Source organism: Buteo buteo, chromosome 3 (assembly GCF_964188355.1).
Source record: "Buteo buteo chromosome 3, bButBut1.hap1.1, whole genome shotgun sequence".
NCBI classification, from domain to species: Eukaryota; Metazoa; Chordata; class Aves; order Accipitriformes; family Accipitridae; genus Buteo; species Buteo buteo.
This window is the reverse complement of record NC_134173.1, coordinates 35195091-35218389: the sequence shown is the minus strand read 5'-3', so window position 1 is coordinate 35218389 and position 23299 is coordinate 35195091. Positions and strand designations below refer to the sequence as shown.

General features: G+C 39.7%; 1 protein-coding gene across 1 annotated transcript; it reads left to right on the top strand.

The window, feature by feature from the left end:
* The first annotated feature begins 1363 nt into the window (after nt 1–1363).
* Nucleotides 1364–21244, top strand: OPRK1 (opioid receptor kappa 1). Its single transcript, XM_075024320.1, has 3 exons — nt 1364–1623; nt 15382–15734; nt 20471–21244. Exons 1-3 carry the CDS (start codon nt 1364–1366, stop codon nt 21001–21003), a joined length of 1146 nt encoding a protein of 381 aa, XP_074880421.1. The 3' UTR covers nt 21004–21244.
* Nucleotides 21245–23299: the final 2055 nt, after the last annotated feature.

The following is a 23299-nucleotide window of genomic DNA, read 5'->3' as shown; positions in this document are numbered from 1 at the left end:
ATTCCAGCAGCGCTACAGGGAATTCTTGGTTTCTCACATGATGTGGGACAGCTTGAATAAACTAAGGACAGTAATTGGGGTGCCTCTCTCTGCTTGGTTAGCCAGCTTCTGACTTTCCTCCAAGTTGCAGGTGTAAAGGAACAGGGGCACAGCCACGCAGCGAGAAGTGTTTTGGATGCACAATTGCGGAGCTGAGGCATGAAAGAGTTGATGGACCAGGCAAGGCATCTAAAATGAAAAACCCTGTTTTATTCAGCATCTGCTAGTCTGTAAAACCTGTGGGATTCAAAAAGGCAGAGAAGATCATTGCTTGAGGCCTGGGAGTGCAGGGGGAATGAGGAAAGGCAGCTTGGGAAAGCGTATTAAAAATAAGCATTCATTCATTGCAAAACTTATTTCTTGCTTTTCTTTTAATTTATCTGCCTCTCGGTGTTTAGACAGAAGTCATGTGAGCTTCTGAGCTGCAGGGACAGAGACAGCGGAGAACGTGTGCATCAGTGCAGAGTGCTGCTGGAGCCCTGGCAGAGGGAGAGGGAGGCAGAGGGAGCCTGAGAGGGAAAAGGCGAAGTGGTGGGAGCTGGAACAGCAGCAGCGGCTGCTACCACGTTGCAGCTCATGCCCTGGAATCGGCTCAGCTGCCAGCACATCTCTCCGAAGGCGCAGGTGCCTTAGATTCAAAAGTCCTAGAAGGTCGGTGGTACTTCCAGGAGCCAAGCGGAGCTGCTTTATATTTTTTTTTCTTTTCCTGGGAGAACATCTGTTTGACGACTCCACTCCTTTTCCCGTACTGCAAGAGGTATTTTGTGTCATTAATGTGTCTCTTCTCTGAAAGCAGGTATGGGATCGGGAAAAAAATAACTCAGGGCAGGATGTCAAAGCAAATGTGCAGAGAGGTGGTGGGCTTCTCTTTCCCCCCTTTTATAGCAGAGCTTAGGCAGTAAGGAGCCCCTGTCATTAGGATACAGTTTGACTTAAAATATGGAGGACGGGAGAGACAGGGTTAAAGTGTGGGGGTGGATCTGAGCTGTTTCCCATCTGATTTGTTTCTCTGTGCAATCTCTGAAAGTGGAGGAAAACTTTCCTTGTGCACCTGGAGGAGCAGCACTTACCCATCACATAGCGAGATGTAAAACCTGTGATTATTTAATATGAATGTGGTTTGCTTAAATCTCTGCTTAGCAAATTACAGTTCCCATCGCAGCAGAGCTCCCCTTAACACGTACAAATTTCAGAGGTCTTAATGTCTGGTGGCTGTGATAGCACTTCTGTTTCTGTCCCTCTCTTGCCTCTTTCCAGCGTACTTGCCTCCTGCTGTCTGCACTCTCCTCCCCGTCTCCCTCCTGCCCGTGGGGGCTGTGCCCCTATGGATGCCCCCGTACAGATTTTCCGGGAGAAGCTGGACTCTACCTGCTCCCCGGGGCCCTGTCGTCCCCCCAGCACCAGCAGCAGCTGGCTCCTGGGCTGGGCGGACTACGACGGCAATGCCACCGGGGCCTTCGGGGACGCCCAGCACAACCACACCAGCATCTCCCCCGCCATCCCCATCATCATCACTGCGGTCTACTCGGTGGTCTTCGTCGTCGGCTTGGTGGGAAACTCTCTGGTCATGTTTGTCATCATAAGGTAAGGGGCTTTGGACTGCCTGTTGGAAGAGGTGCGAACAGCCATCCCTAAATTTGGCAGGGGCGGGGAGGGGGTAGTTTATGGAAGCTCTCTGGGTGTGCATATATGAGGAGCTGGAAAAAGCAACTGGAATGACCCAAACCTTTTCAGTCACAGCGGTTTGCCTGGATGTGCAGTTAGAGACAAAAGGCAGAAGCTGGTTAAAAGTGAGAAATCCTGCAGCCTGCGGGAAAGGCGCTTTGTGCCCCGGAGCTGCGTTCAGCGGGTGCCCTCTAGGGATGAGAGGCTGCTCGCGTCCTGGGGAAAGCTCAAGTGGAAGAAAGAAACTTCTGCAAGGCAGCTTTTTCCCCCCGTGAGCTGTCCCGGAGGGATGGCTTATGCGTCTAGTTGTGTGGACACTGATACATCGCTGCCTTGTCACCTAGTGGCTGTTTAAGAAGGTGGAAAAAAAAAAAGAAATGATAAAAATATGTGGAAATGCTTAATGTAAAGCAAGGGATGTTGTTTCTCTGTCTAGTGGTGTTTAACTCCAGTTGTTGGTGTTGGCTTGGAAAAAGCAAAGCAGATGCTGAGAGAGGTCCACTTGTCCTAATGTTTTTCAGGAAACAGGAGAAAGCTGTGTATCTGTGTTAGTTATTTACTATTGGTGAAATGCACCCATACTTACACTTGTACTTACACTTGTGTATTGGTGTGCATTTCAGCTCGCACTATGATTTCTCTCTCTTTTTGTCCTTTCCTTTTGCAAGTTATAAAAATACGTGGACAGTACAGATCGACAGGGCCATAATGAGCAACCAAGGGGACTGAAATCATGCAACTTTTTGGCCTCCTGCTTCACAGTCCATTTGAATCCTGCAAAAAATTCTGAAAAAATATAATTGTGGAGTATTCATTGCTCAAATTAAATCAGCTTCTATACAGAAAGAAAAAGGGAGGTTTTGGAAGGGATCTTGTTAGCAAAGTGTGCATGGTAAGGGTCAAGCAATTGCAGAATGGTGAAGTAACTGGCAGACTTGATACTGGGGAAGTTAACTAGAGGCGGTGAAGTTGTTGATGAGGTACTTTATGAAAGATGAATTATAACCAGGACAATACTCTTGAAAAATGGAAATAAATCCCCTTTAATAGTCAGTGCAAGAAATAAAGATGCCTGTGATCAATGTGGAGAAGATGGTTTGCTCCAGCTTTGTGATGCTGTAATTTTTATAGCCCTCTATGCCCATTCAGACTAGAGATTTCATTTCTTTTTGTATTTATCTTGCAAGAAGAGAGACTCCATACTTGACACACACACAGCTGTAAAGGCAGAGATTTTCTAAGCCATCGGTCACTCACAGCAATAGTCTGTCCTGGGCAGTGGAAATAAATTCAAACTTAGCCAGAGCCCTAAAAGTTAGCATATATGGATTATACCGGTGCATATGTATTTCCTTTTTTCTTTCCTTCTCTTGCCCTCCTAAGATTATTTTTGTGAGGGCCTAGCTAGCTATGGAACGCTATCCTACCAGTTCCTACATTAGTCTTTTGCTTCAGTTTCCTCTTGGTCTATCTCTTGATTACATGATCAAAAAAATAAGTATGACAAAACACCTATTTTTTTTTTCTTCCTTTTTTCAGTATCCCCCTCACCTATGTTTTCTCTGTGGCAAATGCTTTAAACACTACCAGAATCATTAGCTAAAGTGCATGTATACACACACCTACAGTTTCAAATATTTCTTACGATTTTGAAACATTCCAAATGTTCATGCAAGAGGTGTGTTTTTTCATTTTTGTCCAACCTCTCATCTCCCTCTCTCTTTCCCTCACATCCATTCTCTGCATGACTGCATCTCAAGATGGGTTTTTCATGACCCATTGAAAAATGTAGCCTGCAGCGTGTGGAAAGCCAAGGTCTGTGTGAAGTTTGGGAAAGAAGGTGGCAAGGGAGAGGGGGATCGTGTTCTCCAGCCATCCTGCGTTGCCTCTCGTCCAGCTGCCACAACTCTAAAGCAAGATGGGGACAGACTGTGGTTCTTCTTTACCCTCCAGCTGAACACAGGGTTTGTGTGAGGCCCCTCATTGCTGTTTCTTATCTCTCTGAATCCCAGATCTGTTCTTCTCCTCCTAACCCCCTCTAGACTAGTGGGCAATGCAGGCCCAGCTCCTCCTCCCTTTGCTCTTTTCAACAACACCTGATATTGTTAGAATAGTTCAGTTGGAAGGGACCTACAATGATCATCTAATCCAACTGCCTGACCACTTCAGGGCTGACAATGGGTCATCTTTTGGGTGACACACACAAGACCTCTTTTGTTCTGAGACTTCCAGTGAAACTGCTGAAATGTCAATGCTGTGGTAGATTCAGGAGACTCCAAATAGTCTTGAGATGACTTAGAAACAGGCTCAAATTCAGCCATAAGCTGTAGTGTAGGCAGGCTTCAGCCTATTCCTTGCTTTAATATGCCAACAGGGGCAGTTTTGCTACTTCTCTACATGGGCTGCTGAAGAAGCTCATGGAGACCAGTATCTCAGCAGCCTGCGTGCAAAGTGCTGGGTGTCCAAAATCTCCTTCAGGTGTGGTGGGGTGTGTTTCTGCTGAGAGGCAAAACCCCCTCAGAATTCCCTCAGAGGGAAAAATAACAGGAGAATGGCACGTGTACAAGCTCCTGAGAGAAAAGTAGCTAAGTTTGATACAGCTCCTGTAAACAGATTTTGTGTTGAAGGCTGAGTGGGAATGGTACTTTAGTACAGTGGTGGCAGCACAGCCTGTTAAACCATGTCTCAGGAGACCTGGATTCTTCTCTTGGTTTTACTACCAGGCTCAACACTTTGTCTTGGTCAGGCCAGCAGCTGGGCTGACAGTGCCCCACTCACGCCGAGCCGTGGCACACGGGACGTAACGCTCTCCTGTGGCTGCTGCTTTTCCTGGGGAGGGAGCAAGAGAGAAAGAAGGCATCACGTTGCCTCTTGCACTGGTGGGAAATACAGATACTACGTGGGAAGTGCAGTCTTCCCCCGACAGAGGAGGAAAGGAGGCGTGAAATGGGTTTGTAGAAACCAGGTGAAGTTATCTGACCTGACCTGAGTAAAGTTATACAGCCATGTGTGTCTTGGCATGACCAGAATCTATCTCAAACCCAAACCTTTTCTTCTGAGATTAGTTTTACCTCTGAGGTCTTAGAAGATATTTCTGGAGGTGAAATAGTTGGCTGAATTTGACAAATAAAATTACTTGTCCTTGGAAGCAAAATGTCTTTTTCCTCTCTTCCTTCTCCCTCCTGACTTTATTTCTCTAAAATTTAATGCTGGCTTTAAAGAAAATGATGCTTTCTTGTGGCAGCTAGAGGGGAAGAAAAGTCTCCTGACTAAAATTACAATTTTAACTATGGATTTCCCCTTATCAAAACCATAAATATACTCTAGTAAAAACTCTGGGAGGTGCTGTCTCTTACCCACTCCAGATTCACTTTTTCTATGTATGTGCCTTACTTTCACTGTTCCTGAAGTCATTTACTGAAAGCAGCTGCTATCACCAGGATCCTAAATAGCCAATCCCGTATTTCTTTTAAAATTGTCTTTCAAGCTTCCAATGAACTGAGTAATTTTCTACATTCAAAAACAGTTTTAACAAGAGGCTGTGTCACAGATATGTAGATTGATTCCTAAGGGAAAAGAGAAAGCTTGTATTCCTCTGCTTAGTGTAATGTTGAAGAAAAAATATAACTAGTAATACAGTTTTGTTCTTATAGTCATCAAACCGACTGGCATCTTATGTAACAGGAAGAGTTTGTTAAGAAATGCCCTATAAAATTGAGTCCTTTCCAGATTGTTTTTAAATCTCCATCATTCATTCCAAACAAGAATGAAAATATATATATATATAAAAAAAAGTATACAAAAATGAAATTGATTCAATGTATTGGTTTAAATCAATAACAGATTTTGATAACATCAGAAGATTACTTGTTAATTTGCTTTAAATTATCATTCTAATTGTATTAAATTATATTTGGAAAGAATATTGTTCTGAAATGAAAAATGAAGCTCTAGAAGAGTCAACCTAACTGAATTACCTGTTCCCTACTATTTGCAGTTGGTATGATTTCATTCTTTTTTATGAAATCAGGGGTTTGGCTGCTAAAAGTAAAGGCCGAGCTGCACTATACTTTGTGAAGTTTATGGCTTTTTACCTTTTTTTAACCGATCAGACATCAGATACCTTACTATTATCAGTACAGAGGTATCAAATGGATTGATAGTGATTCATCACAGGACCTCAAAGAGCATCTGGCCTTACCTCACTGATGGTGGTAATTTTGGTCATTTTTGGTCATTTTTGAACATTACCAACAGCTTTTACAGATGTCACAAAGACCAGGGTAACAGGAAACATGGAAGAAGACAGGTCTATAAAATGGTATTGCTAGTTTGACAAGCACAGCACATTTAAACAAAATTTGAATGTTTCTAATACTTTTAATGCCCTGCTAGGCAATGACTAGGTGATACCTGGGGTTTATAAGCTGACAAGAAACTCAACATGAGTTTCCAGTACGATGCCATGATAAGAAGAGCTGATACTGAGAAAGCCAAGAGAGCAGAAGAAAGGCTTGGAAGGAATATTTACTAGAGACAGTATTAGAGAGAAGCTATAGCTTATAGTGAGTAATCTGTTTGGCTTCTGAAAAGTAATTTGGTGTCTATCCAGACACTTCTGCTGGGCTAGCAGCCAGGTAGTCATTTACTTCAGAGAAAGGCATAACTGGAATCAGTATCTGGAAGCAAGACAAATTACAGGGAGCCCTTTTGAACTGGCAAAGTGAAAACTTACAAGAACTTTCCAGTTTGGCTGCTGGCAAGGCAGAAAGCTTGAGATAGCTTGCCTGTCCTCAGCCAGGAGAGTGGTGGGGAAGCTCATGCTCCTGGACAAAGCACGGGGAGGGAGCACAGCGGGGAGATGCTGTTGGGGAGGGCAGGCTGGCTAAGCCCTTCTGGTGAAGAGGACAGAGTGAGGGAAGAGTGGGGACACTTCATTTCATTTTATCTGAGAGAGGATTTTGAATTTGCTGAAAGGGTGTTGTGGCAGGAAATTCTTAACTTGGTGATTTGGATGGCCCAAGATGCACTAAGAGCAAGGGAGGATAATCTTTCTGGCTTACCTACTCTCACTGTCTATTCAAACAGTGATTAGTTTGTCCCTTAAGTTAAATTCTCTGAAACAGTTGAGATCCCAAGGAGAGCTTTGATTTCAGTTACATATTGCTTTCTAAAGGAAAAAACATCCAGAAAAACTTTGATAAACTCTACTTCTAGGAAGTTTACTTCATGTCTCTGTTTTGGTCCTCCCATCTGTAAAAATCAGGTAATTCTTGCCAAGTATGCACTCTGTGCTCTTCTCCTCAAGGAAGACTTTGTACTTTGTTTATTGTTATTCTCTTGTGTGGAGTCTGAGGCATAAGGAAATGGCAATGTGAATGTCATTCTGTCTATAGACAGGCATGAGTGCACAAACTGAATTAGCTGTGGGGAAGGGGTGTGTACAGATGGAATGAGTACATGGAAAGAAGAGTGTCTGACCATACCGGTATTCTGCAAAATGTAAAAAGGATATAAATAAAGAATATGTAAAGGTGTGCAGCATTTCCATACTCCTACTGGGAAGTTTGCATGCTAGCCTGTGTATCATATTTGAAATATTTATTTCTCCTGAAGCCAGAGGGCTCAGCTCTCATTAGATTCACCTTCTAATCCCTAGGGAAGTGAAAATTAATTCTAGGCAGTTTGCTATTTTCAGTTTTGGACATTATTTACAATGAAACCTCTATCTTCTCTGCCTGAGTATGAGAGCCTAACACAATTTTCTTCAGTGCATGAGTTTCCACTAATACATGGCAAGAAAGTGTAAAGGACCTTTCTGTTTTCTCCATTCCTCCTACCAATCCACCTATGCAACACACAGTGCTCTGCCTGACTGTTCCTCTGCTCCAAAATTTGGTACCATTCATCAGTGCATTATGAGTCAATATCTAGGGTTCCCAAACTTAGCTACACTGCACCTGGAAGACAGAGGATTTTATATTTGCTGACTGCAGATATAGCTAAATCCATTTCCCACTGCATTGTAGGTAGCCTAGCCACTGTGGCTACTGTGGGTGACTGGGAGAAGCCTCCTTGAGTAGTGACAGGTGAGAACCTGCATGGTAGGATTAGTTCAGACAAGCTATTCAACGTTCATTTAGTGTTCACACTCAGAAAAGTTTTTTTACCATGATGCTGGCTGACGGACAGTATCAGGACTTACTGTTAGACATGTCTTTCACAATGACTGATTTGTTAAAGTGTGCAGGAGAAGAAGAATATTTTCACCATGGAAGCTACCAGCTGTGCTGTTCAGTGTACTGTGTCTTAAAGTTTCCCGCATTTCACTTGAATCATCTCCTTTGGGAATGTGTGTGTTTAGTTGTCCTGTGCTGTGGGCTTCTCTGAGGCAGGTGAGGAAAACAGACGAATGGGTAGAGTCCAAAGAAAGCCTCTCAGCTGCCTCCTAAGAGGGACTGATGACTTTTCCCTGAGCTGGCTCACTACTGATATATGTGTTTGTTGCCTTACTTCATAATCCTATACTTGTTATAGAGTGAGGTCCCCTGTCTCCCATTCAACTTTATTACAGGAGTGCTGACCAGAGATTCAGGTCTCCACACATCCAAGTGTGTAGTTGTCCTATAAAACAGTCCCAGCAGCGGCAGTTATTATTCATCCCTGTGGCAAAGTGGAGACCAGGTGCCTTGTTTTGAGAACAAGAGTGATACTCACACCCCAAGACCCCTGCGTGAAATAAGAGATTCCTGAATTCTTTCCTTATTTCTCTCCTGCAGAAACATCTAGAGGAAGCAAACATTCAATAACATTTGGCTGCTTCCAACCAACTTCTGCATACATACCTATCTATGGAGATCAGAGCCTCTCCAAAGAATAACAAGGAAAGTAAGACCCTGAAAAACCTTTTGCTGGAGCAGCTATCCCTGTCCTCTTGAGCAATGAAATTTGTTCTCTTTGCCAGGCAATCTCTGTCCTAATCACTTCTCTCTCCCACAAACACATAGGAAACACTTTGCTCTGCTATGGGAGCTCATGTCCTTCATGAAAAAAAAATCCTTCCAAGAGATAAGAACAATGGGAAAGGTGGATGTTACCAGAGACAGATACTCAGCACTCCCAGGGCAATGCACCTGTGGCAAGAAGGATTAAAATGGGCTGTGTAACACCCTGCGAACTCCCTGTAGCATGACTGGTCACTGGAAAACATCTGCAGCAGCATAAAGTCTCTCAAGAGACAGGGTCAGCTGCTTGACAAGGTCTAGATTCATCTTACTTACCAATAGAGGTCAAAAAATCAGGTACACAGTCTAAGCTAATTGTCTGGGCTCTCTAATAATAATATTAGACATACTGGTATTTAGATACAGTACTGATTTTGTAAAATTCTGCATCCTCACTATTTCAGTTTAAGCCACAATAAATCACAGCACCTTGACATTTCTCTGAGCTGTCCTACCAAAATCATGGAAGCAAAAATTTTGCAATATTTCTGTTTCTAACATTAAGCATATTTCTTCAAAGAGAGGCTCTTAAGCGCACACAAAAATATTAAAAGTCCTTATTATAGAAGGAAGAAAAATAGTTCATTTTTGTTAAGTAGGGTGAATTTTTCTTTATTTTGACCAGGATATATGTAGACTTGAACTTCTCTAATTCAGAAGCTGGTTCTTTAGTTCAGGAAGGAAAACTTCCACATCTAATCTAAATCTGCAAGGTCTTGTTCAGGGTCAGTTTATAGCTAGTTCAGAGAAGTAATGGTAGTGGTAAATTGTAAGGATTTTTTTAATGATACCTTCTGACATTCAGGTAGATTATGCTCCCTGAGGGGAGAATAAAAGACAAGATCATGCTTTTCTCCTTTAAGCTGCTTAAAGACAGGTACGTAGAGGTGCTTATTAATAAAGAGAATTCCACTTCAGGATACTATTTTGTAGGCAATGTACAATTTTTTGCAGGCTCCTAACAATTTTGATGTTAAAGACAGGCAACCTTTAAATGTGTGCAGTAACGTTTGCCTTTGTTTAAGGTCCTGTCTACTGCTAAATTCTGGCTGTCATTCAATATGTGATAATAACATATAACCCAATATGAACATGGAAACTGCAGTACATTGATTTTTACATTCCTTAAATGACCTTAATCCTAGTTTCATATTGGCGTAAGCCTTTTTTATTGAAGATCCAAAAGATAGCTGAGCCATCCTTTTGACATGGTATGTGTTTGGAATAGATCCTCCTGGGTTGTTTTTTTATATATTTTTATTTCCATCCCCTGTTCTGATGCATTATGATATTGAGTGTGCCCTGAATATTATTGCCTTAAGATTTAGAGCTTTCCTGACTAAGCTTTTCAGCTGCTTGATCTCCATGTGCTTCATTCAGAGGAACCTAGTGGAACAGAGCCTGCATCCTGCTGATAGGTGTTTTTGCAGTTTGCTTTTAGATGTGCTTTAGCTTTCATTTTCATTCATTGACTCAGGTATCTGCCAAAAATATGTTTGTTATACCTCATTGTATTTCATGCTTTTGTACTTTCACTCTGCTACTAGAAAATGTTGTAGTATATATGTTAGTCTTGCTCCCCTCCCCATCCCTCATTTCATACTGCAGGGAACATTTCAGCCTATTACAGTTACATGAAAAAAAAATTGACCAGAGCCTCCTTCTCAGCTTTTATTAACTTTACTAATGTTACTGTGTACTTTAGAATCACACTCCTCTTCTCTGCTTGAGCTAATAACTTTAAGGGGCTCTACTAGCAGATTTAGTAATGCATTTTGATTTTTTTCTGAAAGCATACCAACTCCTTAATAGCATGCTTCCTTCTTTTGTTACCACAATTTCATTGATAAGCTTAGGCTGGAGGTGTGACTTCTTCCTATTTACTGTCTTAAAAAAATGTGCAAATTAAATTCTACTCCAGAAGGAAAAGTACAGTAATGATGAGTCAACTGAGAAATGGGGGAAATTTTCTGAGGGTCAGTCTCAAAGAACTTTCCACTTTTGGAGTGGACTTAGCCTAAACTGTGATAATTTTGAGAATTTTACTTTTGACACATAAGTAGACATCATTTAAAACTTGCTCCTTAAAAACTCTCATCATATATCCATCAAAAAAATACATCCAAACCAAACCTTTATTGTTCATTTTGACTATTTTTCTGCAGAGTTTCCATATATCTTCCATTTATTTGATTTCTACAGAGGCTTGAGACCTGCTTATAGCTTGAGAAGCCGTCTTGAGATCCACCAAACAGCTTAAATCATCAGAGGTTTTTCTGCTTCTTGAAATTAGCGTCTAGCACCTGATTTAAGAGACGGACCTTTCATTCTCATGTAGGATTAGAAAAGTTGTCACCTTCTTATGAAATCCCAGTATTTAACAAACCATTTTCTAGACACGGGGTTTCCCATGAACAGTTTATACAACAATGGTTTACAAATACTTTAATGGTCTTTGAAAGTTATATCTCAAAGACACTAAGAAAATGTTTGTCATTAATTACCACTATGCCATCTGTGCTGTAGTTATGTCCAGGTTTCCCTTATCTGTTCTGCTAGACTAATTAAAGCAGATAGATAGCAATATTTTCTCCTTAAATGAAATTCAGGTATTTGATCAATAGTTTTAATTTTGCAAAGGAAGACAAGATTCCCTTACTCGATCACTATTTTGACCTTGTTCAAGTGCAGATTTGGGTGAATGGAGGGTATGGTGGGAAAAACCTGAAACCATGTGAAATATTGCCTCCTGTATTTTGGTACAATAGAATGAGTTGTAGAAAAGCAGTTAAATCCCTCATCTTCGTGTTCGAGTTAAGACTCTGTCAGGGTCCACTTCAAAGTGTCTGACAGCAGCAGTCACTCCATTACTTTAACTGGCCTTTTGATTAAGCCTGCAAGCACATATCTTCAGAAGCACGTAGGCATTTAATAATTTTTAGGTGTTTAATTAAAAACATTGAAAGGAGTTTGGATGTTTGAGTCAAGATTCTCAAAGCCATTTCTGAATTTTATGAACTCTAAATGAATGTATGATTTAATCTATATTGCCTAACAACTTTCAAGGCCAACATCTCATTTACACAGAGGCTGGTGCTTTTAGGTGAAAGTAATCAAGCAAGCTCTTTACATTACTAGTGTGAGATCAATGAGTTTTAAGGTTGCGTCAGTAAAACATGCTTGGACTTAGCATTGCTGAGGTGAACCAGTGCACCCTTCATCCCTGAGTTAGGTACGCAGGATCCCTCTGCAGTGCCTGGGAGAACTGGTTGCCTAAATGTAATAAAGTATTTACTGGAGCAATATTTATTGGTCTCCTGCCTTCTTGTTCAAAGTCTGGCAGAGAAGGGGTCAGGTGCCTATTCTAGCTCAGAGTGAGTCTTTCAAGGAGGCATCTGTGGTCTGGGGTAGATTTGGGCAACGCCAACTAGTCATGGGACTGCCAGGCTGGTGAGCTGTAGGGAAGCACTAGATGCACACCAGGTCAGGTTATCAAAGCTGGGATTGTTACATGTGCATGTGTGCCTGAAATGAGCCAAATCTTTCACAGAGCTTTATGGGACGAATGGCACACTGTGGATTTTTCTTTTCCCCATTATATTGTCACTCCCGATATTCAGCTTTGATTTGGTTACATTGAAAGTTGTCTAAATGCTGATGCTGGGATGACTCTGTATTTCTTACTACCTGTGAATGACAAGATATCCTTCCTGTTGGACCAATAGTAGTGAGAAAAAGCAATTTTCTTATATGTGCATGTGCTGCATAGTCCAAAAAATGAAAACTGCTCACTTTACATGTATAACATAAGCAGTACATACACAGAGAACATGCTTTATCTTGCAGCTTCAAAAATTTGAATTTTGAAGTGACCTAAAAAACTAGTTCTATTTTACAGAGGGTCTTTCCTATTCTGCCACTGGAAGGCTGTGGGAGAAGGTAAAGGTGTACTGGGAAAATATGGTGTATATGGTCACAGTCTCACACACAGAAAACTATTGAATTAAAGTTGCAAGGAACAGGAATTGCCAGATGATATAAAAATTTTCAGATGTTTGAATTTTCAAGGCTAATAAAATCCTCTCAGTTATTTTTCACTACTTTTCTGATTTTCTTTAAGGAACAAAACCAGACTAATTCTTTTATATGTGAAACAAATGTTCTGTGTCCAAACCCTTGGGGAAGTTTTTAAAGATCTACAGAAGTAATGATTCAGAAGAACTATTAGTTACTTCACCTCTGCTTATCACAGGCCATTGCATTTCATTTAACTCTTCCTGTATTGAGTCTAGTAAGTTGTATTTGAGTAAAGCACACCCTTTGCAAAGCAGCAGACATTGATTTGGAGACATCAAAAGATGGAAAAATTACTCCTTTCTTGTGTAATTTGTTCCCAATAATCACCTTAGCTGTTAGGAAAGATCCGTCATTGTTTCTAAGCTGAGTTTGTCTGGCTTTGACTTTTACGTATTTGTCCTTGTTATGCTTTTCTTTCTAGTCTGAAAGAGCTCTTCAGTACCTGCTATTTTCTCCCTGTGAAGGTCTTCAGACACTGTAATCAAGTCATCTCTCGGTGTTCTTTTTGATAAACTAAATGTGTCAAGCTCTTTAAGTTACTCACAGTAAGAATTTTCTCCAGTCCTTTCACTCATTTTTGTGGCGTTTTTAATGCATCCTTTCCAACTTTTCTTAGTCTTTTTTTTCAATGTGAACAAGACAACAATTCCAAATATCATCGGTGATGTCTGTAGAAGTAAAATCACCTTTTGACTACTCTTTTTCAGACATTTAATGGAAATCAGCCCATTTTAGCTCAGATTTGCAATCAGAGTGTTTAGTGAGTTTTTGTTCAGTCTTACAGCTGAGATGCACTTGGAGCTGCTTGTTTTTTACTGGAAGGAAAGTTCCTAATCGGTTAATGTGTCTTATATTTGTTTCTTCTAGCTATATACTCTCATATTTGTGTTTGAACAGTGCCTTACGGGCTATAATGTGACCTGCTGGCAGGGCCTGTTAAGGAGATTGATCTGAGGGGGGGCAGAAGCCCAGTTCTGACTGGCAGGTGCCTCCTTGCTCTGCCTTTCATCTTGGAGAAGCCCAAACCAGGGCAGAAGGAATCTGGACTATGGGGGTCACACCAGCACTGTAGAGCTTTTGTTGCTCCTTCCTTTTGGCTGTCTTTTCTCAGAGATTTCTAATGCTCCACTGGCTATGGCTTTGTTCAAGATGCGAGCCTGGGTATGGTATCTGAGTGAGAAGGGTTTACTTTCTTTTCCCTTGCAGTTCTCTTTTCTATGCTTTGAACCAGCGTTTGGTTTCATTTTCTCAGTAAGTCATAATTAGAGTGTTTTAGAAAAAACAATGCTATTTTTAACATTTCCTGTTGGTCATGAAATGACATTTTTGCCCATATTTTAATTAATAGCTAATTTACATATTGGGCACATTTTGTCAACACTGCTTAAATTTTTTTAGTGTTATTTTTTATTTTACACATCAAAGCTTTAAAGGCAAAAAGACACATTACCCTACATGTTCATTAGCTGAACTGATTGAATCTTATATTTCCACTGTAAATTATTAATGTCACATAGCAAAATCTAGCTAGATGTGTTTCTATGTGTGTTATATGTGCACACTTTAGTTTGGGCACACATTCAAAATACAGGGCTGAAACAATTTTGAAAAAGAAAATCTGTTATTGAATCTGATAATATATTAACACCAATGATGAAGGGAAGCATTTCAGAAAGAAGAGTTAGGTATATCCCTGTGTTGACAGGCTCTCCTTCCTCCTTTGTGTCCACAGCAGGGCTGGAAGCAGTCCTCCACACCCCAGGGCACAGGCTGCTCCCCGAGAGAGTCATCGGGGCAGAACAAAGCAGGGTGCCGTCTCAAAAAAAAAAAATCCTATTCTGTGTAGGCTGAGGTTCTTACCAGCTGGAGAAAAACAAGTGCTTCATTTTGATGAAATTAAAGGATGCAGAAAAAATAGTGCTATGATCATTTCTTCCCACTTTGGTATCCTACTTAAACAATAGTCATCTTTTACATTAGCAGTCACAAAATAGAGGGCTGGGAAAAACTGATGATAAGAAAGGAGGAGAAATTGGAAATGAAGGAGCAAAGAAGGGAAATGACTAAAATTTGTGTAAGCTGGTGTCATTGTAGTGAATTCAAGGAAGAGCAACTATCATATAAGACGCAATCTGGCCTGGCAGACATAACAGTTATCATGGATTCTTACCTGAGAATGGGATAACTGTTCCTTCCACAAAACAAACCCAAAAAGCTTGCAATCACTGACAGTTAGCTATAAGAAAAGGAAACATAAAACATTTTGATCAGTTGCAAATGTAACTGTGATATTTTCTTGTAGAAGTATTTGAGAAGATAGAATTGAAATAGGCATGTTTCATTAGGTTAAATGTATTCATATACCTGTTTTTGCCTGTGGTGAATAGTTCTAACTGCTAGTGCAAGTGCCGAGAGACTGAGTCAAATGTGTTTACTTTTATCTCAAGGGTCTTGCATTTGTGTGCACTTCTGCCATAAATCAGAAATGACAGAAAAAACCCCAACTATGGCAACGCCTGACTGATAAACTGTTTCATATCTGAATGTGCATAATCATATTTTGAAATGCTAAAGCCTTACTTTTTTTGTTCTTCAGGTACACAAAGATGAAGACAGCAACAAACATCTACATTTTCAATCTGGCTATGGCAGATGCGCTAGTTACCACAACCATGCCTTTCCAAAGCACTGAGTACCTGATGAACTCTTGGCCCTTTGGTGATGTGCTGTGTAAAATAGTTATTTCCATTGATTATTATAACATGTTTACTAGCATATTCACACTGACCATGATGAGCGTTGATAGATACATTGCTGTGTGTCACCCTGTGAAGGCTCTGGACTTCCGTACGCCTCTCAAGGCAAAGATAATCAACATCTGTATCTGGCTACTGTCCTCATCTGTTGGTATATCTGCGATAGTTCTTGGAGGTACCAAAGTCAGGGAAGGTGAGTATGAGCATTCAAAATTGAGTCTCTTTGTTTCTCAAATGACATAAAATGTAACTTGGAATATTGACTAAACCCTACTGATTCCTTTTTCAATAATCTGTGCATGCTCAGCATGCTCATCCACGTTCCTTGGTTCAAAAATTACATCTAAATTTCTGACATTTTGAAATATATTGTGGAACATTACAGTATGACATATTAATCATTTAAGCTCAGATACCTTTGCCAACTAAAAGAACAAAATGCACTTTGAAGCATTGGCCATGTTAGAATGAGGCCATCAAAAACTAGTAGCAGGCACCAGCGGAAAATAATCAGGAATTTGCTCACAATGGACAGACCAAAGATCAATTTCGGATGAAACTTGAAGTGTGGGCTTAAGGTGTTTTTTTGTAGCTGTTGTGAGAGTAATTCTGCTGAATTTCCAAAAGCAGAAACTAGGTTGCTTGCCATTAGTATTAATATTAAAACTATCATTAGTATTAAGACTTGGGAGCTTATTACCAGCAGCCATTTCACAGAACTTGAAGGTGTGGTGAAGAAAAGAAAAAAGTCAGTAGCTGGAGAAAGAAACTGAATCTAAATTCTATGAAAATGACAGTATCTCAAATTCTTATTTAGAAGGGATGGGGATGTACATGCAGACTTGGAAAGGCTGAAAATAAGGATCAGCAGAGTAACTGGGAATGCAGACCATGGCAGGGAAGCAACTATAAGAACATGAAGTCGATGAGATCTGTATAGAGACCACCTGTAGGCTCTGCTTGAAATTTATAATCTGTGAAGGACTGCAGATTTAGCCCTTATGACTAGTGGTGCATTACCAAAACTGCCCTGCTATGGAGTTAATCTTATTTTGAAATCCTCCTTGAGAAGGAAAGGGGAGAAGCATTCTCACACACATATACTTCAGACCCACAAGCATGACTGTGGTGCAAGAGCACCTCAGTGTCTTCAAAAGGCTGGAGGCCTCTAATGATGCCCTTGTGTTGGGGCCATCTGTTATGGATGGCTCGATAAAATACAAGACATGCATGTTTATTTGGTGGTAGTCTTGTCTGAGATGTGTCTTTGGAAGAATGATTACTAAGTTCCTGAATTAACAACCTTTTCTCTTAGAAAGGTTTCACTCCTCCCAAGAGCAATGGTAAACTTTACATAAGGACACTGTTTTATCTGGCAGAGACAATAAAAGCTGTGTATTAAACTGTTTGGCATAGATCAAAACAAACAAAACATTTCAGTAACAGGTGCTCAAGGGCTGATTGATTTGGCTGAAGTTGTATAGATTTTGTTCTTGCTGTTGGTGTTCTGGTGGGTAGGTGACAGGAGAGTCCTCTGGAAACTCTTCTTTCAGCCCTTTGGGAGATCAAGTGACCTGGTCTGCAGTGCTGTAACTCTTCTCCCCAGTAAAGTTTTGACAGGCCCTATCAAACAATGTCTAGCTCCGGAAACATACACTTCCAGGCATTCTTCTTCTTCATTTGGGAAGAGTGATTGTTTCACTATGTATGAGATCTTGAAGGCCATGGGACATTGCCTCAGTCAGGTGTTTTGTTGGAGCATGCTTAACTAGCAGAATATTACTTTCATTCCCTGTAAGCATCCCATTTAGATCAAGCGGCTGCTCTGAGGCCAGCAATGATTAAATGCCTTTTCCGCACCACGTGGCAGGCAGTCTTTTTTTTCTCTCCTGGAACAGAGGCTAGTAATACGTGACTCAGCTGGGCCAAACGAAGTTGGAAATGATTGGCAAATGCCTGTCAGCCCCTACTGTTCAGCCCTGCTTGTCTGATCTAAGGTGTCTCTTGAGCATTTACTGCCAATTATCTTGTCTGGTGTGTTCATGAATTGTGCTGATGAATGCTGAAGGGGAAAAGCAAGGATCCTCCCTTTGCCTGACAGCTGGAGCTCAGGACTGAAACTTTGTGTTATATTGGTCAAAATAGTTGTTGTTTTTATGCTACAGGGCCTCTGTTGGATTCAGATTTAAACAACAACTGAACATCAAATGGGAAGTGATCATATTTAAAGTTCCCACCCCATGCCCAGTTAGTCCCTTTTGTTCTCACACTACAGAATTGCTCCCAGTGGTGTCCTTCTGGATACATGTTCCCTGCAGAATAAATTTTACATCTGTGTGAATATTCCCTCTCTGGCCTTAGTGGAGTCTTTCTTGCTGAAGAATTTTTCACTAAAAAAAAATAAAATAATAAATTAGAGGTACTATCAGTATTCCCAGAAATAGCATGAAGACTCCAGCTGAGTACACAGGAGTATGAATGCCTGAAGGTGACATAATTAATAATGTATCTAACAGAAATATATTTCCTATGTCAAGATGAAGATTTATCTTAAATGGTAGCTTATCAAACACATTTTAAAATTTATTTACACTAAAATACCATCTAGAATGCAGTATTTTTCCTTAAATATATCAATATATTTGGAATATTTGGCTTTCAGAGTGGAAAAGGTAAGTGTGAAATCTTAAGTACTCGGTTTGTGATGCTGTATTTAGTTCTGCATCTTTTCAGGCAACAAGAATAAAATATAAATTGGATTTTATTTTCTTCCAAAGTTTCTGAAACTTATTATGATATTGTGCATTATGACAAGGATCTTTCTTTGCTGATTGCTTGCCTGTTGTAAATGGGGAAAATGTAAATGGGTTTGATACAATTCATAGCATTATCTATATATCAAGGGAAACACGTGAATATTAATGAATTTAGAATAAGATTTTCCATAGAAAGTAAACTGTAATGAGATGTAAGACAATCATTAAATTTGTTTTTGATAATTTGGAATTCTAAAATACCACTGCCAACTACAAATTATATTAAAATGTAGCAAGCGTGACCTAATTATTTTGATAAATATATAAAATTACGTCAGCCAATCTGAAGAGGCAGTTTCCTCTGGGATGGAGTTTCAGTGAGTAGCTGGATGTGGTCCAGAGCAATCATCCCCCATCACACCCCACTTCTATCCAGAACTGCACATCTGGATGCAGCTTTACTAGTCTAGGTATTATAGCCGCATCCTGATTTTATTGCTGCTGTTAGGCCATGATCTACTATAAATAACAGTAATAATCAATGTGAAAACTGCTTTGAAGGTGGTTGTTGACATTTCTAGAACAAAATTAAGTAAAAGCAACTACACTTATGGAAACCTAGATGACAAAGGATTTAGAAAAGTTGACTGACTGTCAAGACCCTAAGTCATACTTGTGCTGCTAGCTTAGCATCCTCCATCAGGCTTGAAAAATAGGTCTTTTCACTTTTCAGCTTTCAGAATCATCCATTAGTTGTTATGTTGTTTAAAATAAAACCTCAAAATATTTAGCTTTGATTTCAACTTTTTTATTTGAATGTTTTAGTATTCAGTATCACCCAGTAACAGCTTTCTGATACCTAACTGTGGAAATGTCTGTATGATGCCATAATGATAACTTCCCCCCTAGCTGTTTTTCAAAACAAATTCTCTGCAATATCATCTTGATTTGTGAAGCATTTCAATAGCAGGGAAATATGGCTTGATGGAAATTTTCTGACTAGTTCTGCTAGAGACAGATATGAAAAAGTGATGTGCAAGAGTATATTGAATCATTCTCCTCTTAGGTCTGATTCAATAAAAGTCAATACATAATAACTTGTAAAGGAATGACAAATTCAGTAGTGAAAATGAAAAAAATCCAAGCGTAATGCAGTGCTCAAGAGGATAAAATCTAAGCTACAATTCAGAGTGAAAAATCCCTGTGTTACCTTGACTTGTCTTCAGTAGAGTTTAACTGCTGATAGTAGTTGTAAGTTCATCCTTTCTCTTGCCTTGCCATTTATCTTGCTTCTTGGTTTTCCATATGGTTTATATGCTGGAAGGCTCCAGTGAGGTCAGCAAATGAAACCTCAAATATTTCATTCCTTAGCAGCCTCCTGTCACATGGAGTATTTCTGGGACATAAAATCAAGTGACAGCCTGCAACTCTGAATCCTGACATGGGCAATCAGAAAGGGAGTGGGCTGGTGTCAGTGGCCCAGATCCTGCAGTCTCTGCACAGGCTGAATTTTCAATGACATGATCTGTAAAAAAAGCAGCTTCCATTTGACTCTGCGCACATAAATATTTTATTTGCTTCTATTAAACTGAAAAGAAGCTGTTGCCAGGAAATAAGTTTTTTCTGAATGCAAGCACTTATGTGTATTCCATTTGCACTGGAGAAGGCATGTGGGAAAAGATTATTACACAATTATCATCTATTGGCAAAATCTTCCTACGATCAAAACCTCATTCGGCTCCCACCATTCATGATACCAAAAATCTGTCTCTGCCCACAGACAAAAACATATGTAGTTTGATAATAATGATGAGATTTTACTCTATTGAACAGGGTACTCATTCTGGCTTTAAATCTCAGTGAGATTCAAATGGAAATGTCTTTAAAAATTTTTGGTTTTGTACTCTGCATTTTTAGATCCTCCCATGGGAAACAAATTTTATACAATGTTATGCATTTTAAAAAGCCCCTATCTCTTTAAGTAGTTTCTAGAGACAGCTACATAAAACCAGTTTCAATGGTAATTGAAAGCCTTCACTGGAGTGATTTAATGATAACTCCATTTGTTAGTATCACATTACATGATAATCACTCTTCCTAGCTTATGCTATGATAATTACATTGTTTAGAATATCTAATAAAGCAATTTTCTTCTTGCTTCTTTCATTCCTAGATACTGCTAGCACTGAATGCTCCTTGCAGTTTCCAGACAGAGACTACGTGTGGTGGGACATCTTCATGAAAATCTGTGTCTTTGTCTTTGCATTTGTTATCCCAGTTCTCATTATAATTGTTTGCTATACTCTGATGATCCTGCGTCTTAAAAGCGTACGGCTTCTCTCAGGGTCTCGAGAAAAAGATCGAAACCTGCGCCGCATCACCAGGTTGGTTCTTGTGGTTGTGGCAGTTTTTGTTATCTGTTGGACTCCTATTCACATCTTTGTGCTGGTTGAAGCGTTAGGGGATGTGTCCCACAGTACTGCTGCTATATCCAGCTATTACTTCTGTATTGCTTTGGGTTACACCAACAGCAGCCTCAATCCAATCCTTTATGCTTTTTTGGATGAAAACTTCAAGAGATGTTTCAAGGACTTCTGCTTCCCCTTTAAGATGAGGATGGACAGGCAGAGCACCAGCAGAGTCCGAAACACCGTGCAAGACCCGGCTTATATTGGGGAAGCAGATGGGACAAACAAACCTGTATGACTAGTCGTGGAAATGTCGTCTTACTGTCCTCAAGGGAGAGAAGAGTCCAACGACCTAGGACTGACGCAGATTACCACTGCGGTTTGAACTAGACTTACCTACACAGATGTTTCTGGAATATTTCAGAAATTCTAGTAGTTTGAACTAAAGCAAGTTTATTATCAACAAGCAAGAACCTTCTGAAAATAAGCTCAAAGGAAAAGGACCTGGCTGATGGTCAGGTTTTGGCACCATGTCTGCTGTACACCAGCAGCTACTAATACGCACTTTTGGGGAGCCAGGAGATAGTGTTGTACCAGCTGATTCTGGATAAAGAAAGTTCTGGGTTTTCTCTTTACAATATGTCAGGTTATATTAAGCAACATTTGGTCGTAACACTGAGTTATGCCAGAAACTTCTGCCCCAGCAGTGACTGCTTCTGAATGATGTAGTTTGACAACTTGATTTGTCATACTTTTACAGTGAAGAATGTTGTTTAGGTTTCTGCAGAATAATGCCAGAGCTATAATCAATATTGTCCTCAACTAATATATCTGTAACATTTGTCTGTGCTGTGGAAAACCAATTTAAGCATGATCTGCCTACACACCAAAGTGATTTTATTGTGTCTATGTATGGTAAAGCATTTTGGCATTTAAAAATATTGGGATTTAAGGAGAATTGTTAGTATATTTTTAGCACTTGTTTAATCACCTATGTGTAATGTTTTCTATGTGTGATTTTCCAATATATTTATTTATTGTGAATAATGTAATATGCATTTCCAGAGTGTGTTTTGAACAAAAGGCTAGAAAACTTCAAATACTTCACTTGTTAGAAAACTGATGAAAAACAGTACCACATTCATTACATGGGGGGAGATAACTGCATTCCATTTTCAGTAAAGGGGACAAATGGATGTACTTAAAAATAGTGCTGTACTTGTTTTCCTGGACAATTTGTAAGCAGACTAAAATAAATATTTGATGAATTAGAAACTAGTGCATTAGTACATGGAATAACTGGACTGATATGAAGGAAATTAAGATTAAATATACTGGATGCTTTAATGGCACTTGATTGGAAAATTTCCCATTTTATTGATGATGATACATTTTCTTTAACACAGTCCTATGAATTCAGTAAATTTCTCTGTTTTCCTGTGAAGATGGAGATGCCGAGGCACAGCTACACAAGTTACCAGCTTGCTGAAGGTAAGTTTATGGTAAAACTGAGCCTAACTTTCAGTCTGTAGTCTTTTGTCTTCCTAATTGTTATATATTACTGCCTCCACTTCTGCTATTGCTGAAGTTTGGAGGAATGCTCTCATTATCTTCACTGGGAACAGATCTGGTCACCAGACATCTTCCTGGTAACTTTGTTCTTCATACAAAATCATGACTAAGGCGGGTGCCTTCATTGCATGGCAAAATTTTTTCAGAAACACAGTCTGGTTTGGTCCTACTGGGCCAAAAATCCTTTATGCACACCAGTATAAATAATGAGATTTGCTCTTGTAGCTGGCAGTACAGTTCCTTTGGAAATGCTGTAGAGATTCAGCCCTCTGCATAAGTTCCACATCCTTTATTGTTAATATGGTCATGTATGTCAAATATTTTTGATATCAGGTTGATAAATGCAGTGCTCCTACATTCATCTTGCAGCACCAAACCAATCCTGAACAGTCAGAGGTGTTCACAGCCTTTCAGTGGCTCTGCTATGTGCAGCAGAGCTGTGAGATTCAGGCCATGGAGTCTGGTACTTGAGAACTAGCTGCTCTAATGCAATTATTTTTGTTAATAAAAATATTCAAGATAATCACTTCTGCACAAGTCTAGCACTTTTTGATTGTTTCTACATGATGCGTGAATAGCTGACCTCAGGGTACTTGATTTACCTGGGGAAATGAATGGTGCTCACACAACTGATTGAGTAAGTCTAACTTCCTACTCTGACCCTCTTTCTTTTTTTTTACATGCATACACCTTTCTAAATAAATTTCTGACCTTTAAATGGTCACAAAAAGAGAATGTTTAAGGTAAAAATTGACAATCCAAGGTATTTATCAAGTTAGGAGCAAGTGAACTGCGAAAGAACTAGGCTCTAATGAATTATTTTCATTCCAAATAACCTGTGTTCTTGTTAACTATTTACCATTTGCATATGTATATCTGTGTTTCAATAGAGTTATTACTCTATACATTATGTGCAGTGCTCCACATTGTAATGAAAAAATCAATGTTCTAATTTTGTACAAAGGAGCTTTATAATCATAATTTTTTTATTTTTTTTTTTTTTTTGGTGATTAAGTTTTTAG